Source organism: Mustela erminea, chromosome 9 (genome assembly GCF_009829155.1).
Source record: "Mustela erminea isolate mMusErm1 chromosome 9, mMusErm1.Pri, whole genome shotgun sequence".
Taxonomy (NCBI): domain Eukaryota; kingdom Metazoa; phylum Chordata; class Mammalia; order Carnivora; family Mustelidae; genus Mustela; species Mustela erminea.
Genome location: NC_045622.1, coordinates 65,435,634 through 65,455,631, shown reverse-complemented (window position 1 = coordinate 65,455,631; position 19,998 = coordinate 65,435,634). Strand labels below are relative to the sequence as shown.

The following is a 19,998-nucleotide window of genomic DNA, read 5'->3' as shown; positions in this document are numbered from 1 at the left end:
CAAATCAGTGTCTTCTGGGTTGGGTCCTGGGAGTTTGTAGAAGTAGCTGTATACGGAGGAACTCCCCACCTCACAAGGAAATCTGTGCTGTGGTTGGCCAGTTTGGCTTGCTGGTCAAGCTGGAACTTCCTCCCTGTGACTGCCCCTCAGTTCTGCCCTCCATAACTGCCTATAGTGGGTGAAAACCTACCAATGGAGGAAGGCAGTTTATGTATCCTTCCACAGTCCCTTTTCCTCTCTTCCTCCAGGCATTGCTCCCAGATCTCTCCTTTGGGCACATACCTACCTGTCTCCCCTAATCATGGGGCACTAGACCTGGCCCTGGGCCCGAGAGGCAGCAAGACCAGGACATCAACCATTTCCTGGCCTGTGACCAGCAGCCATGTCAGAAAGCTGACTTGTTGGAACAGCATGTCTTCCTCAGAAGTGCCTTGTAAACCTGAATGTGCAAAGACTTTCAGGTTAGCTCTAACAGCTGGCTCTAGTTTCCACCCAGACAATCCCCATCCTCTCTCAGGGCTTTCTGGAAGTCCCCAGGTGCACGTCAATGTGAACTCATAAGCAGACCACCTTTCATATCGTCTGTTTCAGTAGCTCCCTTCCACCACCCCCCGACGAACTCCCACCCCCGTCTCCATTGTCCACAACACTTAATAATAATGCCAGGCACTGTTCTACTGTATTAACTTTTTAAACTTTCAATCAACCTTATGAGGTAAGTATCATCATCCCCATTTCATAGCTGAGGAAGCTGAAGCACAGAGAAGTTAAGTAGCTTCCTTCAAGGTTGTATAGCTCATAAGCAGCAGGCCCAGGATTCGAAACCAGACAGCCTGGCAGCTGGGGCTTTGCCTCTGGGGCCCTCTGTGGGAGCCCTGGGTGCCTGAAGACAGGCACTGTCCTGTTCTTTTGAAGTCCTTGTCTGAGATAGCCAACCTGGGCCCCACAAACGCACTGCCATGCACGCTCCAAAGCACTATAGGGTCTTACTTCTGCTTGCCATCCTCTCCGATGCCTGAGCCTATGGGGCCAGAAAATACAGCTCAGTGTTACACATCCTGCTGAGAAACTGTGCTGCCTATACCTTCTTCCTTCTTTCTCAGCGATCAGACAATAAAACAGCCCAACTCAATGCACATTGACTCCTAGAAACACAGATCACTATGCAATTTCTGGTTCTGGCCACACACGAGTTACTCCCACTGTACATCTCCCTATCTGCCTACTTTGTACTGCATTTTCTGATCCTCTAGATAACTTGATGCTTACCCATGTTATACAGCAGCATCTTTTTGACTTAAGATTACTGAAGCACTCAACTAACCAGTAGCATCCCTGCTCCCACCGCTATCCCCACCTCCAATTTTTAATTAACTGAAAATTAGGTTGGCATGTGCTCTGGAGAATCTGCCCTTTGTGTGTGGCCCTAACAGGAAGGGATTGGTTGTGAAGCTCCTAGAACCTCTGACCACAAAGCTGCTGGGCCTCCTCTTTTGGCTCAGAATTGGGGATCTTGGTATCTGCTGCCATAATGAATCTGGAATTCTCTCCCTGTTTGTGTCAGAGTAGTGAGAGACCCATCCTAGCTTACCAACATTAGTCAGTGGGACAGACCCAGAGCTGAGCGTGCTCAGCTGTCCTTTTAGAAGAGAAAAATACCAAGTAGGCTTCCCCAAGCAGCCAGGGAGTTCTAGAAGGGACAGGAAATGCTTCCATTCCATAGGAATGCAAGGTATAGGTATTACGGCAGTGTGGAAAGAGCTGGGCTTCACATCCTTGAGTGGGACCTGGGGTAAGTTACTCATTTTGCCTGTTTCCTCATCTGTAACCCAAGACTTACAGTAATAGCTGCTAACAACAGTGAACCTTTAAGGAAACTTTCCTATGTTCCAGACACTTTGCTAGGTTTGTGGGACACTTTATCTCATTTGATTTTCAGAAGATCTCTGAGGGACACGTATTATTGTTATCCATATTTAGGGATGAAGATTTGAAGCACAGTAAAGCAAAGTAATGTGTGCTAGCTAATACAGCTAAGTCACTGAGCCTAGAGTCAAACCCCAGGCAGCTTGACTTTAATTACCAGAATAATATATCTAAAGTGCCAAGCAAGGTCCTTATCTCATAATAGGCTCTCAGTCCCTAATACAGCACAAAACAGTTTTTAAAAAGATTTTATATACATTACTGCAATCAATGCCCTAACCCCACTGTAAGAACAGCAATTATCACCCCCAGGGAGCTGGATGTTCGGAGCAGTTAGGTATCATATCCAGATGCAGGGAAAGAAGCTAAACCTGGGGCGCCTACCATGTTCTAAACTAAACTCTTTATATTAATTATCTCAGATAACCTTCATGATGTCTTATAAGTTAGCTATGGCTATACCTAGTTTATGGATTAGGAAAACAGGCTTGGGAGGTTAAGTCAGTTGTCCAAAGGGCATAACAAGGAAGTAGCAATACCTGGATTCTATTGCCTCGTGGCTGTAAGCTGAGGAAACAGGGCTAGAATTATTATTTTTTTCTTTCTAGTCCAGAAAATAGCCCACTATACCATAAAAGAATTTGAGCACACGGGAAAGGCACAACTATTCACTCATACATGATAGGCACCCAATAAATATGGAATTGAGTTGAATTTACTTAATACAGTTGACCCTTGAACAACATGGGAGTTAGGGACGCTAACTCTACTGCACAGTTGAAAATCCATGTATAACTTTTGACTCTTGGAAAACTTAACTACTAATAGAAAACTGTTGATTGGAAGACTTTCTGATAACATAAACAATCATGAACACATATTTTGTTATATTATACATATTATACACTACATTCTTATAATAAGTTAGCTAGAGAAAAGAAAATGTTATTAAGAAAATTATAAAGAAGAGAGAATACGTTTAGAGTACCATACTCTTTAAAAACTCCACATATAATTTCTAACCCACATTCAAGAGTTAATTATAAACATTTATTGAATTCATTCAAGAAATGTTTATTAAGCACTACCTAAGGCCCCACTCTCAAAGAGTTTACCTCCCTGTGGGTTTACAATCTAATGACAACTACTTTCTGATCTAATTTGCTTTGTGTTCTCGTCTCTGATCAGGAATATGAGGATCCTTGGTCTTGCTATCCCCAGAAATATCTAGAGCTTACCAACATGCTTTACCATATAAGGTAGATTGCCAGCTTTTCCCTTCGTTTTATCTCCTTGGCTGTCCAGGCCCTGTGTTCACTGGCCAGGAGACTGGGGTTCTGTCTACACCTCCCCATAGACCCCTTGGGAAATGTGTGAGAAAAAGGTTTGGGACCCAAAGAATCAATGGTCTGTAAGGAATGGGATTAAGACAAAATAGTGCTCATAAAACCCTAGGAACCTGGTGACAGCTGTGTGGAGTGGGGACATGCCCTCACCTCACTTGATGAGAACCCTCATGCCAGGCTTCCTTTGTGATAGGCACCACTCTAAGCACTTTACAAGCAGTAACCTCACAACAACTCTAGGAAGTAGTTATGATAATTATTCCATTTTACAGATGAGAAAACTGAGGCAGGTAAGGAAGTACACTCCACACACTAGAAACTGGCCAGTACCTTGAATGTCCAATTGAGGGCTTTGAATTCATCCTCTCTGAGCTTATCTTCATTTATCATTACCTTTTGCAAGAACAGCCTCAATTACAATCTTCAATGAAATATATTCAAATGAATTATCAGTAAAACACTAGGAGATAATGTATGAGATATTGAAACCATCTATTGGGCACCTGCCATGTGGTCTCATTTCCTAAAGTAGATATTTTCTTTATTTTATAGAAGAAGAAACTGTGTCTCTGTGAGGTAACTAATTGTCAAAGTCCACATAGTTGTGTTGTGGTTGTGTAGAGATTAAAACCTGAGTTTCCTGCTAAAGTGTTTCTGTTGGCTTTATCTCCTTTCTTGTCCCCACCTGACAATAAAGCCGGTGTCCTGAGTATCAAAGGCCCCACACATGGGGGGCAGTTGCTTGATATCCCATCCTTTTATGGAAAAGAAGCTTGAAAAGGGCCAAGAGGACAGTTCCACCAGGATGGCTTCTAGTAGTTCTGGTCACAGAGTAACAATGTGAGATTGTAGCTGTGGAAGCACCAAAGAAAAGAGAGAGAAAAGCAGAGAGAGTGTTTTGGGAATTTTGATTGTTACAGAAAGTCAGGAATGTATATTAAAACTACTTGTCTTTATTTCCTATAGTGATCAAAGAAGTAGCTTACTATTTTTTGTTTTTCTGATTCTCCTGTCTCCTATCTTATGCTACACATAAGCTACTTAGGTCAGGGCTGTGTCTTTTATGTGTATATCTCCAGTTCTCAGCATAGGCTCTAGTATGTGGTGGGAGCTCAAGGAAGGATGGATGAATGACAGATGGGCAGGTAGATGGATGAGTGGATGGACAGATGGATGGATGGATGGATGTGTGATAGGTTGGGAGGATAATAATTGGGTGGATGGATGGATGTGTGATAGGCTGGGTGGGTAGGTTGTGTGGGTAACTGGCATGATTAAATGCCTGGATTGGAGAGAGGAAAAAATGGAGGAACAAAAGGAAAAGAAGGGAGGAGGAGAGGAGAGAAGATGGTGATGAATGAATGGCTTATTGGGTGATACATTCTCCACTAAGTAGGACTAATAGGCATTGCATGTATTTCCATGCTCCTCAGGTCTGTTGGCATGAGAGTGAAAGCAGTGATGAAGAAGGCAGGATTATCCAGTGGTTGTTGATCCCAGGCTTCTAGGAATAGAGTGGACAATGGCAGAAAAGAGCATTCACCAGAGGCAAGGCAGGCCTTGGGTGCACAGGGGGATCCACAGGGTGGGCACTAAGGAACTTAAGGGAGCCAGGAACTAGTCCTCAGTGCTTGGCACGGAAGAGCCCCATGTCCAGCAGACTTCAGCAGAGGAATTTCTGCTCTCTCCCATGGTCTTAGGACTTGCTGCTGGAATAATCATTTTCTCGAGAGTCCCCAGAGTCCTTTTATCCTATCACAAGAGGATTAACTTTTCTCTGTGGCCAGGGCCCCTTTCTACAGAGATAGTCCTCCAGGCTATGAGAGGTACCTGGGGATACAAACCACCACAAGGCCCAACCTCTACCACCACCCTCACTGTCTTTATCATTATCATCACCATCATCATCATCACTATTATTGCTTTGTCTTGTCTAATCCTTAAAATAAGTCTGGAAAATAGGAATTATTAGCTCCACATAATGTTCAAGAATATGTAACTCAGAAAAGTTAAGTGAAGTGCCCAAAGTCATCTAGGTGGGATTCTGGCTAGGTTTCTCCAACTTCATTACCCCACACGGCTTCTAGTAGGGCCCGTCTTTCTCAGGCTGTCTGCAAGGGCCCAAGTATAGGAACTAAACTCCCCAGTCCTGCCAGGGCTAGGGCTGGGGCTGGAGCTATTGCTTAGAGCTTCTTAGTCCAGGCCTAGTCATGTGACATTGGGGAAAGGAAGATAATATTCCCGTCTATGACACTGGCCTATATTTATCCCTGCACCCAGGCGGTTAGGAAACTGTTGCACATTCCTGGGAATTTATGAGTGAAATAAACATTTAAATGTTTCTATAAGGTTTATTTAAGGAGAACAAAATGTGACCTGCTGGCTTATTATAGGGTGAACTTGTGGGAGATGGCCCAGGCGCCTAGTGCTTGGCTGACTCCAGGGAAGGGAAATGGATCCCTGGGGAGGCTGGGCCCATGGAAAGGTAAGGGGATGACCCTGCCATCTCTCTTCCAGCTGTGTGTTCATACTTGTGCTGGCTGGAGGGCTTCCTAGAGGAAGGGGTTTGGAAGGGAGGGAGCAGCTTGGAAGAATAACAGAAGAGTGTCAGGGTATCCTGCCCATACCAGGAAACAGGGGAGGTAAGACCAAAGAGCAGGGGAAACAACTATAAGAGTAGCATGGTGGAGTGGGAAGGCCAACAGGCCTGGTCTGTAGTCCTTCTTTCCCACTATTTACCAGCTGTACAGCCTTGGGCAAATCTGTTTTTTCATTGATAAAGTGGGGATTGAGGGGAGAAAAGAGGGAGGGAAAAGAAATGTGTCCATAGCCTATTCCATGCTTAGGGACTTCACTTTCCTCGTCATGATTTGATGACATCAGAGGCATTATCACCCCCAGTTTGTGGATGGGTATCTTGTTCATTTGCAGAATTGCTGGAGAGGATGAAATAAGGAAACACATCAGAAGTGTCTGGGACAGGGCCCCACACACAGTAGGTCTAAGAAAGTGTCACTGCCATCTACCCACATTTGTTCCTTTGCTTCTTGTGTCTTTAACCCACACAGGGAAGCTCTCCTTGATCTGAGGGGCAGGTGGTAAGAGAGGAAGTGGAGCCAGGTGAAGGTGGTCTTGGAGATGGGCTTCTCTGAGAGTCAATGATCACAAGACCACTCTGGGAGTCATTGATTACAAGACCACAGGAGCTTGTATGGTCAGATGCCCTGGGAGATGCTCTGTGGCTTCATGACCAGAGGGTAAGGCCCTCCTAACTTAACTCCAAGTGGTTGATCAGACTCAAAACTAAAAACAACAATCTTCTCAGAACCAAACTCCAAAGTAATTAATTCAACCACAAAGGTAACAATAACAGAATATAACATCTGACACTTAATGAGCAATTTACTAAGTGCCAAGTGCTTCTATGAGCTTTCTACTTCGAGCTATAGACTTAACGAAATGAAAGTACAGTTATATCCATGCAATATTTGAGACACACACAACACTAAAAAAATTATTTGTTGTTTATTTGAAATCCAAATATAACTGGACATCTTGTATTTTAACTAGCAATCTTATTTCTGTACTATTTCATTTAATTACTGTAACTACCCTGTGAGATAGTTTTTTTACAGAAGAGGTAACCAAGACACAGAGAGGTGAGGTAACTTGCCCAAGGTCACACAGCTAGTAAGTGAGTAGCTGTGTCATGCATGAATTACTGTGGCTCTCAAGCCCAAGGTCCTTGAAGTCCTAAAGTGAGTAACTTCACTGGAAGACTGTGTCTGGACATGCTGCACGGCAAGCTTCCTTGAGGCCCTGTCTTCTGTTTGACAGCTCAGGGTGGGAGCAGGGAGGAGTATTTACACGCATCACACACACTGAACTCTGGCAGAATTCACTCCAGAGGGTCCCTGGAATCTCCCACACTCTCCTGGATTCCTGTCTCCCTAGAGCTTGCTGAACTGAAACAGCCCACAGAAGACTGAATGTTCCCCACAAAAACAGTTTTGCCCAGAGCTTGTTCAGCCATTCTTTGTACCGATTAGGGAAAGAACACTTTGATTTTATTATTGCATATTCTGCACACGTTGGAAGGAGAGAGTAAGGAGCATTCCAGGACATTCCGTCAGGGGATTAGAGGATTTCTCCCTGATTGCTTTATGCCTCCTGGTTTTTAAGCAGCTTTGAATTGTGTGTGTTTGTGGTTACATGCTTGGCACTTGCCACCCGTGGCTTGTTTCAGCCTTTCTGTGTGAGCGCCTCTGCCCTTTTCTGAGTGAGGATGCCTACAGCCCCATACATGACAGCCACCTCAGGAGAACTTTGCTGAAAGTGGCCTTTAGCCAGGAGGCAGAGAAAACTTCCACCAGAAAGCTGCTCCTCCAGTGTGTTGCAGACCATTTATGTCACAGTCAAAACTAATGGCACCAGGCCCTGGGCGCTACCTGGGGTGGGTGTGGGGGGTACTTTCCTCATTGCCCATCCCACTGTGCTAACTGAGAAGCATTTCAGAGACCTGCCTAATTCACTTTTCTCTTCCCAGGCCCTAGCATAGATCATAGCACGTAATAAGCATTCGGACGTTTGCTGGATGAACGGGGAGAATAAAGCATGATAGTGTGCGAAAGTGTACACAGTGACCTCTCTTAGACCCTAAGACTTTTGAAAACTAAGTCAATCATAAGGAGAAAGTTTAGACAATCTGTACAATAAGTAAATGGATGGAGCTGGAAGAGTAAGTTGAGGAGGGAGGGAGAAGAAGAAAGGCTTCAGGTGGGGAGGGTAAGGAAGTGAGAAGTCAAAGGGCAGGCGTGAGAGTGAAGAATGGAGTTCTTCTATTGCCTTTTTGTATTTGCTGAATAATTCTTTAAAGCAATTTTTCTCAGAGCCTGGACCACATGGATCACAGATTCATTAGGTTTCAGGTCAAACAGTTTAACTTCAGAGTCAAACCATGGATAGTTAGAAGCATGCATTTCTCTTTATCTCCTAGGGATGTTTATAATTATCAAATTTTCTCCCCAAAAAGCTTCCTTTTTAAAAATCATAGATCTCATTGCTGGTTACTTCAAATTGCTTTGGGAAATAGGCAGTGTGTCAAGAAAATTTAATCAATAAATTAATTATATTCTACTTACTTAGCAGCCTGAATATATAAAATTGTTGGAGGTATATATTATAATCCCCTCAGCACTAGCACAAGTTTTCTTTCAGAATGCAACATGAAGAAACTGATGTTTGGTTCTCCTGCCCCTTTTATGCAGACCTACCCCATCTGCATTAATGCCTGCTGGGAATTAAAAAAAGCCTATCCCAAGGGATGGCAAAAACCATATGATATAATAAAATAAAAATGACATGTTAGCCAAAGTGCATTTCTTCCTGTTCCCTCATGGATTCATACAAGATAGAAATTCTCTCAATCTGAAAGTCACAAATAAGGTAATTTCTAGAGATCAAACAGTCATGGTCAAAATAAACTCCACCCAGGGAAGGAACTTCAAACATACTGTAAGCACAGTCAGTGTTTCAAATGGAATTCCCCTATGAGGCTGTATGGAAAGAAACCTCGGGTGGGATTATGGACATTGGGGAGGGTATGTGCTTTGGTGAGTGCTGTGAAGTGTGTAAACCTGGTGATTCACAGACCTGTACCCCTGGGGATAAAAATATATGTTTATAAAAAATAAAAAATTAAAAAAATAATAATAAATAAAATAATAAGTAAAGGAAAAAAAAAAAAGATGATGTCGGAATTATACAAGATGATTAAGTCCTAGAGATCTATTGTATCGCTTAGTGCCTAGAGTTAACAATATTGTATTGTATACCTAAAAGTTTGCTAAGTGGGTTGATCTTTTAAGTGTTCTTATCACAACAACAGGAACAATAATAATAGTAGTACATAAATAAGAAGAGAGGAAGAAACTTTGGGAAGTGATGGATAGGTTTATGGCATAAATTATGATAAGGGTTTCACAAGTGTATATTTAGCTCTAAACTCATCAAGTTGTATACATGAAATATGTATAGCTTTTCATATATCAATCATACGTTAATAAAGTGGTTTAGAAAAGAAAAGGTGTTATGAGTGGAGGAGGCTTTAAGCATAAACCTCCCGTGCTCCAGAAAACCAAGATAGGTTAAGAACTGTGCACACAGGGACAGTAACCTGGATGCCTTCAGGGCCAGGCAGGGAGTACAAATGATTGAAGCAAGCCAGCAGAAGCAGACCAAAAGTTACTCTGCAGAAATGTAGACCCAAGATTGCTTGGTCTCTTGGTTTTTTCAGGAAAAGCAGGAAATCCAGAACTCAGGGAATTCCAATTATAGAATATTAGCAACTAATATAAAAACTTATAAACACTACTCACATCAAACAGCCCTCTAGGTCTCTGATTTGTACCACACAGAATTTGTAGCTCAGAGAAAAGGCTTATTCCCTAGTTGAGATCTGAGAAACCACATCAATAACAAGCCCTTGTAGTGACATGAAGAGAAGCCTCTGGATAAACTTCCGCCCTTCTTTCTGCTCACTGGAGAATCCACACAGTAGAAAACCTCCCCATCCCTCCCTCTTTATCAGTTTTCCCAGTAAAGAGGCACCTGCCCCTGGCCCTGCCTACACCAGCTCCAGCCCATGACCTGCCATTTTGACACGCTGATTCCCCTTTTTGACCCCAGCAGCTCTTCTGGATACTGTTCCACTGTGTGTCATCAAGACCCACATCATGACCCAAGATTCTCCTGCTTCCCTCCTGGCCCCTTGGAAGGCCCCAGCCTCTCTGCTGCTTGCTGGCCTCCTACCAGGGGACAAAAGGTGGGGAGAACTGAGTAGAGCCATTGTTAATTTTAATGATAATTGTGATTAATGGGTATTTGTATATTATATGAGACTTATCAAAGCATATACACATTCATCATTTCATTCTATTCACACAAACTTCTTTTGAGACAGAGCAGGCCTTCTGGCCATTTTATAGTTATGGGTTATGGGGACTAAGAGATAAGGTAACAGAAGGACAAATCAAGTGACCATCAAGAATGATCATCACTAGTTCATCAAGTTTATACAACCCATCGAAGGAGCTGCTGCTTCTTTGGAAACTTCCTGAGGATCTCTTACAAGAGGAGTCCTTGACAGAAGAATGGATATCTGTGTTCTTAGAGGGACTGGAGCTCTGGAGTTATAAGGACAGTCTGGCCAGTTCTGGCTCCAACCATAAGCATCAAGCTGACTCTCTGTCACTCTACTCTGGCCAACTGTGGGTGTCCAGATGGAGAGTAACACAGTTCCAATTTATTGAAAGTTCCTCAAAATTCCTAGAAGGATGATGCTGTAATAACTGGACATTTTCCTCAACTCAACCAATGTGTGCCATGATGATCCATAAATGGAACATCCGTCAACATTTCTATTTCTCTCTTTTGTTGGTCAAATTAATCCCAAACCCAACCTTCAGTGTTCTCCATCTCCAAAACCACAAAAATCAAACTCACTGGAGTAATGCCCAATGTTAACAGAAGTTGGCTCAACCTTTTATTCTACTTCCATTATTTGCCCCTAAATTAGCTTTCTGGACCTAAGTCCAACATAGGCATGTTTGTATGTGTTGTAGGCTTCCCCCTATCAACAAACAATTATTTGATACCAGCAGGGTGTCCAAGAACTCACTCAATTCTGACACTATCTACCTGGAGATGGATCCATAGATAAAGGGTTCTGTCCTACTGCCCCCACATCAGGCACCAGTCACAAGCCCAGGTTATCACCTGTGCTTCTGATGGATTGGCTAGAAATTAGAGGTTCCCATAATCTCCTTGTCAGGTGTGGTAATTTGCTAGAGTGACTCATAGAACTCAGGAAAACCCATTTATTCGCTAGATTAATGACTTATTACAAAGGATATTAAAGGATATGCATCAACAGCAGATGAAGAGATATGTAGGATGAGGTCCTGAATAAAGGAGCTTCTGTCCTTGTGGAGCTTGGGATGTGGCACAGTGACATGTGGAAGTGTCTTGGTTCCCCAACATGGAAGCACTCTGAAACTCCTCCTCTTGGGTTTTTATAAAGGCTTCATTATTTAGGTATGATTAATTAACTCACTGGCCATTGGTGATTGATTCAACCTCTAGTCCCTCTCACCTCCTGGGAAATCAGCGGGTGGGACTGAAAGTTCCAACCCTCTATTCATGGCTGTTACCCCTGGCAACCAGCTTCCATACTTAGGTGCTTTGCAAAAGTCACCTTCATTAGTGTAAACCCAGTTGTGGTGGAAAGGGTTTGTTATAGGTAATAAGTCACCCATTTCACCTTTATGGCTCTGAAGGGAGTTTAAGAACTAAGGAAAGAGACCAAGTATTATAACAAAAAATCTTCCCATTGCTCTTATCATTCAGGAAATTCTAAGGATCTTGGAAGCCATGAGCCGGGAACTGTGGATGAAGACTAAATGTCTATGAAAAATGTATTTTGGTCAAATACATACTGAATACCAAAAACATATAATTTCATATAAATTATAAGAATACTGAATACATATAATACTGAATGACAAAATACATATAATTTCTTATAAACCACAATACTGCAGCACCCATCCTTGAACTTTCCTATCTTAAATACCCCAGAGTCCATGCTCCAATAACACTGATGAATCCCCAATGCCCAGTTATGCCTTTTGCTAATGCTTTTCCTTTTGCCCAAAACCTCTCCCCTAATATCTTTGTCTTACAGGTTCCCATTCATCCCTCAAAACCTAGCTGAAATGTCTTCCTGGAGAGTCTTTTCCAATTCCCCTGAGGAATTTTTTTCCCTTTCCTTTGAGCTTTCACAGAATGTGGTCAATATCTTATCACCTTAAATTTATTATATTTCATTACTTCTCTATATCCCTTGCTTGGCTGTGAGGTCTTGAGGGTCTTCGTTTTTCAAGCTGCGCCTGACACATGATGAGTAACTGAAGTGTCTCTGTTGAATGAGAGAGAAAAGTAATCTCACAGTAATATAACTATTGAAAACAGCTAGTCATGTGCTAGGTGCTTTCTCAATACTATTTTTAATCCTTACATCAACCTTGTATATTGAATTTTATGATCATGGGGCCCAGAGAGGTTAAATAATTTGCTCAAGAACACACAGCTAGTGGATGATGAGCAGAAATCTGAGCACAGTTCTGTAGGATTCTTATAAGAGGCAGTGCTGCTTCCTATTGCTTCCTATCCAGCCAAAGTCCCTGTTTCAACTTTCTTTCCATGTGTCCAGGGATTCTGAATGCTTCCTCCTCCTCCAGTCCCTACACCTCCCTCCAGCTGAAGAGGTCCTAGACCATAGGGATCTGGCATTCCCTGATGGGACTCAGAGACACTTCTCCAGCTTACCCAGCCTTATGTTTGAGGCTAAGCAAGGGAGGAGATACAAATGAAAACAGGAACAGTTGGTTTCACTAAAAATTGTGGGATTTAAGAAGCCTAGATAGCACTCTATGGGACCCACTTAACAACAAGTAATAATGTGAAAAGGAGAGAGAACCTCTTCCCCACCTTGCACAGTAAGTGCTCAAGATGACACAACTCAACCCTGGGCAAGGGCAGCTCCCAGGAGACAGCTTTGGCAGGGCCAGTAGAATTGAGAACACTTTGCCCAGAGGCTCCAGGAAGACATAGTCCACCACCAGAGGAAGTGGCAACGGGGACCTACTGCCCTGAAGCTCCAGGAAGCCACTCCAACTGTGGGAGTTGGTGTGACATGCTTGAGAGTGCTGGGAGACAGGCCCTGGCAGGGACGTTAGGGTGTTCACAGAGAGCCTTGACAATACACACCAGTAAGGAGGGCAAGGAAGAACAGAAGGAAAATGATGAGAGGACATATAAGTAAACCCCTAGAGAGATTCCAGGCATAACTGGGAACGATTTTTTAAATTAACATATAATGTATTATTTGCCCCAGGTGTACAGGTCTCTGAATCATCAGGCTTACACATTTCACTGCACTCACCATATCACATACCCTCCTCTACGTCCATAACACTGGGAACGATTTTTAAAAGGATGTACTATAGCAATAGGTGGCAAAAGAACCAGAGAGACCGTGTATTACTGTTACCTAGTCCTATTTTTATCCTCCGTACAGAGTTGTGGGGAAATGCAGACTGATGTACATCTTTATGGACCTTGCTCTATATCCTATATTGCTTTCATTTTATTCTTTCACTCACTCATTCAATCAATATTTATTACAGCCTTGATATGGTTTTACCATTCACACAGCCATCACAGTACACCAATTTCACTACAACCTTACTAACCTAGAATGGAATGACTCATGTTTGCTATTATTAGTTTTATTTTGTTTAGTGGTTTTGAAATACCTCAAAAATCTAAGGACTGGCTAATAACATTTGTTCTAATTTCAGAAATGTGTATTTCTTCAGATAAACATTTTTCAAGGTTACACAATCAAACTGCATATTCCATGACCCATTGAACACATCACCTTTATCCAAATGTCACGATTACCCAAGTGTGGGATCTCACTGTATACCCTGTATACCCCGCTGTAAACGTAATTCATAAAAAGTAGACCACATTAAGCTCAGTGAGTGTCTGCTGGGGAATGAAGGCGAAACTTCCCTCTTTCTTTCTTTCTTCCTTCCTTCCTTTCTTTCTTTCTTTCTTTCTTTCTTTCTTTCTTTTCCCCTGAACAATCCAAATAAACTGTATTCAACCCTTATAAATATGGTTTTGAGTGTCATAATACTGGAGTAAATACTCCAACTCTAGGTCCTGGAAGTTTCCACCATCCTAAGCCTAACTCCACCTGTGTTTTGTTCTGAACCACCAGGGCCCTCACACTGCAGGAATATCCTGCAGTCCACCTACCATCATCCTGACTGGGGATGCCAGTTCACCGGAAGGAGAAACTGACAAAAACTTCGTCAACAGGTAAATCTCACGTGCCTAATCTTTGCACTGTGAAGAATAGTATTTCCTAGCATATGAGGATTATATGGCTATATATACTTTTTATAAATCTTCTTTCTTGATCATTTTATTGATGAAACAGAATCAAGCAGTTTTTCCAAATGAGAGCAAGAGCTTGAGATTTGTCCGTTATCTTTCCCTTCCTGCCCCCAAATTATTTTTCTTTTCCTGGATTTGGTTCTTGTACATTTGCTAGCCTTTAAGCACAAATCATAGCAGGGTAGTTTCCCATAATAACTGCCCAGATAGTTGCAAACAGACCTGAGAGATAAGAGTCTTTGACCAAAGAATCCTGCCCCTGGGCAAAGGGGGTCCTGGGAGGAAGATGACCCCTTGGGAAAGACACTGGCTCATGTACACAGTGATGTCCCTGCCTCAGTTTGACCCAGCACTAACATATGCATTGGTCTGGCTGGAGTAAGACTAAGTGTAATTTTCAAAAAGCTACAAAGATCATTCTCACACAAAAATACAGTGAGCATGTGTCAAAGATTTTTTAACTCATTGATGAGGAAACCATCAGGATGACAAAGTCAGTTCAAAAGAGGATACAAGAAATGGAAATACATATATAATCAGTGGGGAGGAAAAGAATGCTGGAATAAGATGACTAAGTTTGATATAAAATAGGTTAATGTTCCACAAGACAATGAAACCTTGTTTTTTATCTTTCTTCCCCAACAGAAATAAATCATCTATATCTCTATCAGACAATTATTCATATTTTATGAGTTTTCTACAATTAGATGTTCATTCAAAGTGGGGGCCCTAATGAAAAGTAAATAACCAAAGTTACATTTCCTTAGAGCAGTTTTTCAAAAACGTTAGCAAGCATCAGAATCACCTGGGGGGGGGGCATGTTCAATCATAGATGGCTGGGCACCATATCACAGAGTTTCTGATCTGTTTGGTCTGGAGTGGAAACTGAGAATTTGCATTTCTAACAAGTTCTCAAGTGTAGGCTTATAAGATGATGCTCTAGAATGACTTTGAAAGAATATACAGGTATCTATTTACCTATTTACAAGCTATGGACAAATTTTCTTAACAAGAGGACTCTGTTCTGTCTTTCAGAGCTCACAGTCCCCACAGGAGGCTTTCTCACCGACACCTGAAGGTTTCCACTGCTTCACTGACTTCTGTGGGTAAGGGCTAGTGTAATTATCTTATTTCTGCAACCAGACATAGGGGTCCAGCTGAATGTATGTTTGAGCAGGAAAACAGAGATCTGGCAGCTCAGCCCCTTCCCCTTTCCTAATTCTCAGGCAGGTCTATACCTACAAGCCCAAGAAAGCAAAGTCAGTCTGCTCCTCTGTGTTTGGGCCCAGAAGAAGTATGATATCTAATTTTAATTTATTTTGGTAAAAAAGACAAGGCAAGAGGGTAAAGAGAAGGATGAGGAAGTCAAAGAGACAGAACAGCAGGGTGAAGCTCAATTCTGGGCCATAGGGTGCAGAGTCTTCTACCTCTGGCTAGAAAGGCCCAAATCCAGGTAGGCATGTGTTTGAATGCACAGGTCGCTGCCCCAATCACCAACTCATTACCCAAATGATTGGGTAATGTTCTGGGTCTATTCTGGACCATTGGAACACAGATATTTTATATATATTTATATATGTATATATATAAAATATAGATTTGGTCTCTATAAATATATAAAATATAGATGGTCTCTCTCTATATATAAAATATAGATTTGGTCTTCATGTTGCTCATAGTCTATAAAGAGACTGAGAAGTGAACAGATATAATCAGGACACCATATTATAAGGCCCTTTAAAGAAGCGTTAGGGAAACTGAGGCAAGAAGGGGATCAATTCTGTCTGGGGAGGGGGAAGACTGTCCAGAAGACAGCATATTTGAGTTGTGCCTTAGGAAGTTGGACAGATAGAAAAAGAAAGAAAAATCATTCTGGGTGGAAGAAACAACATAGTAGGGGAGCAGGAACCATAACAGAGTAACTGAATGCTCTGCTGCGTGAATTAGTTAGGAGTCTTCCAAATGATAGAAAAACTCAAACTATCTTACACTAAAAGTACATACATACAGAATTTGAGAAACAAGGCAGAGGATCATGGGGGAAGAGAGGGGAAAATGAAACAGGACAAAACCAGAGAGGGAGACAAACCATAAGAGACCTTTAATCTCAGGAAACAAACTTTAATCTCAGGAAACAGCAAACAGGGTTGCTGGAGTGGAGGGGTGTGGGAGGGATGGGGTGGCTGAGTGATGGACACTGCGGAGGGTATGTGCTATGGGGAGCGCTGTGAATTGTGTAAGACTGATGAATCACAGACCAAAAGATAAATTGTATGTTAATTTTAAAAAAGAAAGAAAAAATACATACACACATACATACATACAAATAAAGCCAGAGTTTGTGTTTTCAAGGAGTGCTGAATCCAGGTGCTCTAGTTGGGTCATTAGGAATCGGCTCATCCCATCTCTCAAATTTCCACCCATGCGTTAGCTTTCTTTTTGGCAAATGGCTACCAGCAACTCCAGGCTTATATCCCATCAGTGGAAAGAGAGTGCTTCTTCTGTGTACTCAACACAATTCCCAGCAATTCCCAGACTTGCCTCTCCTTGGCCTTCCGTGGTGATCCCTGAGTCAATCACTGTAGACAGGGGGATTGAACTCACCTATTGGCCAAGGCTCGGGTGAGTTTGGGGGATAGGGTTTAGCTCCTTCTTAACTAACATAATTGAGACTCAGCGGGGTTTCACCCAACGCAAACTGAGGCTTCACCCAATGCAAATGACTGAAAGAAGGGGGAAGGGGAGCTAGAGAGGCACAGTGAAAGATGTTCACCATCAGAGGGGAGGGGAAGGGCCTTTGGAGAAGTATGTGGGATGGGTAAAGATGCTGGGCCCAGTCTGGCATTGGCACATGACTAGGGACCATGAGGAATCCTGATGATGTGAGGTCAGCAGAGAAGTGTAAGGTCAGATATGGCTCTTAAGAAGGTCACTCTGTGGGCGCCTGGGTGGCTCAGTGGGTTAAAGCCTCTGCCTGCAGCTCAGGTCATGATCTCAGGGTCCTGGGATCGGGTCCCGCATCGGGCTCTCTGCTCAGCGGTGAGCCTGCTTCCTCCTCCCTCTCTCTCTCTCTCTCTCTACTTGTGGTCTCTGTCTGTCAAATAGATAAATGGGAGTCTTTAAAAAAAGAAAAAAAAAAAAAGAAGGTCACTCTGTGGCAGTGGGAGATGGGAGGAGGGGATAGCGTGAAGGTAGAGGACCTATGAAGCAGCTGTTGTAATTGTGCAGGTAAGATGTAAGGAACAAGAGTGGAGAGGAGACACAAGTTCCAGAGATATTTCTGAGGCAAATCACGATCAGGACTTGATGATCAGTTGATGGGATGGATGTCAAGAGACCGAGGAAGGAGTGTGGAGTGATTCCCATGGTTCTGAGCAGCTGGGGAAAGTGGTGTCATTCACCCAGAGAAGCGCTGCTGGAGAAGAGTCAGTTCTGGAGAAAGCTGGGGGTAGATAGTGTGAGTAGAGAAAAGAAGGGAGGGAAGGTGGCCGTGATCTTTGGAGTGCTCCTTATCCACACACCTTAAGCTCTCTAGCTTGTTGTAATAGAGACCAGAAAGAACAACACTCTAGGGAAAGATCGCATGGAGGGGGAGCTCCTGATGGCCTTCCTAATGGCAGAGTTTAGGACAGTACTGGAAACCTAGGTGGCTTCATGACCATTTGTTACAGAGGACCTGCCACAGCCACAGATGACAGACCTGCTGAGGCAGCCCTCAGTGGGCTGAGTTTGCTCTGGGCAGCTTCCCTGGGCTAAGGTGTGAGGGGCCAAGGATTGTGTGGTTCTTGCCCTGAGTTCACCCTCCCGCTGTAGACCCCGCAGGGCACGTTATTGACCTGGTCAATGACCAGCTGCCGGATATCAGCATCTCAGAAGAGGACAAGAAGAAAAACCTGGCACTGCTGGAAGAAGCCAAGTTGGTGAGTGAACGATTCCTGACCCGCCGTGGGAGGAAGTCCAGGAGCGGCCCCGGAGACTCCCTGTCAGGTAGGATATACAGGTGGCTGCCCTGAGCCCCTCCGAGGTGGGGTAGGGGATAGGGATAGGGATTGTAGTGGGAGGCCTGCTTCCAAGGGGTGGCCTTTGATTTGCCTGCCCCCAGGCTAGGTGCCAGGAGGACTGATCCTTGTGAAGATCTTGTTAAGAGAGGGCATCTTACCCTATTCCAGAAGCTCTAAAATACTGATCCAACTCTTGCCCAGAAAACTCCGCTTTTAATTTTTGGGACCTATTGTGGCTTTCTGTTTCACCAAGAAATGTCAGCCCTTATGATACCCATGAATTTAACATGGATTCCCCATCCCTTAATCCTACATAGAGAGAAATCTCTGTGTGAGGCCCATGTGCACAGGCTCTTGGACCTCCCTGCGTGGATGGAGTCCTCCTGTGGTAGTCACATGGCAGTCCAGAATCAGCCCCTAACCTGACAAAGCAGTCCCAGTTCCCAGGGGTCAAAATTGCCCAAAAGGATATCTTTGTTAGGCTGAAGTCGTAAACCTTCATGAATGCTGGCCAGTTTGTGTCTGTCTCCACAGCTGCTTCCCCGAATCTCAGTCCCGGAGCTTCTCCAAACTCCTCTCAAAGCAACTCGCTTATTGTCTCCACACCACCTGGTGAGGTTCAGTACCAGGTTTCCTGTCCTGGCTTCTCCCTTTGGGTGGCAGCTGAGTCCAACCCCTGGTCCGACCAGGATGCATCCCATCTTGCAGGCTTTCTAGTCAGGACCCCTGTTTGGTCTCCTCCCCAGAGGACTCCCAGCTAGGCCTGGTCGGGCTGCCTCTGAGGAGGTAGATGTACTTTCTATTGGGGTTTTGAGCTAGTGTGGGGAAACAGGCTTTGCCCCAGATGAGTCTAGGTAGGTGAGGATAGAGGCAGGGTTGTGGGAAAGGGGCTACAACTGGTGCTTTCTCTGCTAAGAGAGAACTCAGAGAGGGGCTACCCCAGAACTTATTTAAAAAGGTCTCTATTTGAGCCACTCTTTTCTTTTTGGTTTCTTCCCTTTCATTAGACTGTGTACAGGGCCACACCCTTAAACCAGCTCGGAAAGGGGCATGGTGCCAGGGAGAACAGCCTGCCCTTGTCAGAGATGTTGGGCAAACTCAGGCTCTGACCAGGCATCCTGGGTTCAATTCCCAGTGCTGAGACTTCCTGGCTGTACGGCCTTGATTTCCCTCTGCCTCAGTTTCCTCATGTGGTTTCTGTGCTGATTAAATGAGGGCTCCCCATAGAATGTGACGTGTGAAATGTACTTAACATGTCAGGCATTACTGACAACCATAGCTGGGGAACCAAGGGAGGGCATTCTGCGGAGGTAGATATGTTTTTGCTAAAGGGACAGCTGATGGTCTGAGGGGCTAGACATCACTCACCAGAGTCTGGACTATTCCAGGTTTGGATGCATGCAGCAACCCACAGTCCCCTTTGCCTGGAGCACCACCACAGGTAACAGGGGTCCTGATTGGGGTTTCTATGCCAACTGGTCTCTCCCCTTATCCCTTAACCCCTGAGAGGCCCTCATGACCCACTGAGATGACAGTGCTGGGCGGGGAAAGCGCCTATACCACTTCAAGGGTATTTAAGAAAAGATATGGTCTCTTTGCATTGCTGTCTGACATGTGTTCACTTTCTCCAGCAGAAGGGGGATGAGGCTGAAGTCTCTTCACCTCACTTTGGCGAGCCTGTGAGTGTGAACTCTGTC

The 19,998-nt window shown here is 43.8% G+C and overlaps 1 protein-coding gene across 1 annotated transcript in view; it reads left to right on the top strand.

The window, feature by feature from the left end:
• Positions 1-19,998, top strand: part of MRVI1 (murine retrovirus integration site 1 homolog) — an 81,736-nt gene that overhangs the window by 3,796 nt on the left and 57,942 nt on the right. Inside the window, 6 exon segments of the mRNA XM_032359491.1 lie at positions 14,122-14,222; positions 15,336-15,406; positions 18,114-18,287; positions 18,836-18,913; positions 19,690-19,742; positions 19,933-19,980. Coding sequence (XP_032215382.1) covers positions 14,122-14,222; positions 15,336-15,406; positions 18,114-18,287; positions 18,836-18,913; positions 19,690-19,742; positions 19,933-19,980 — 525 coding nt within the window.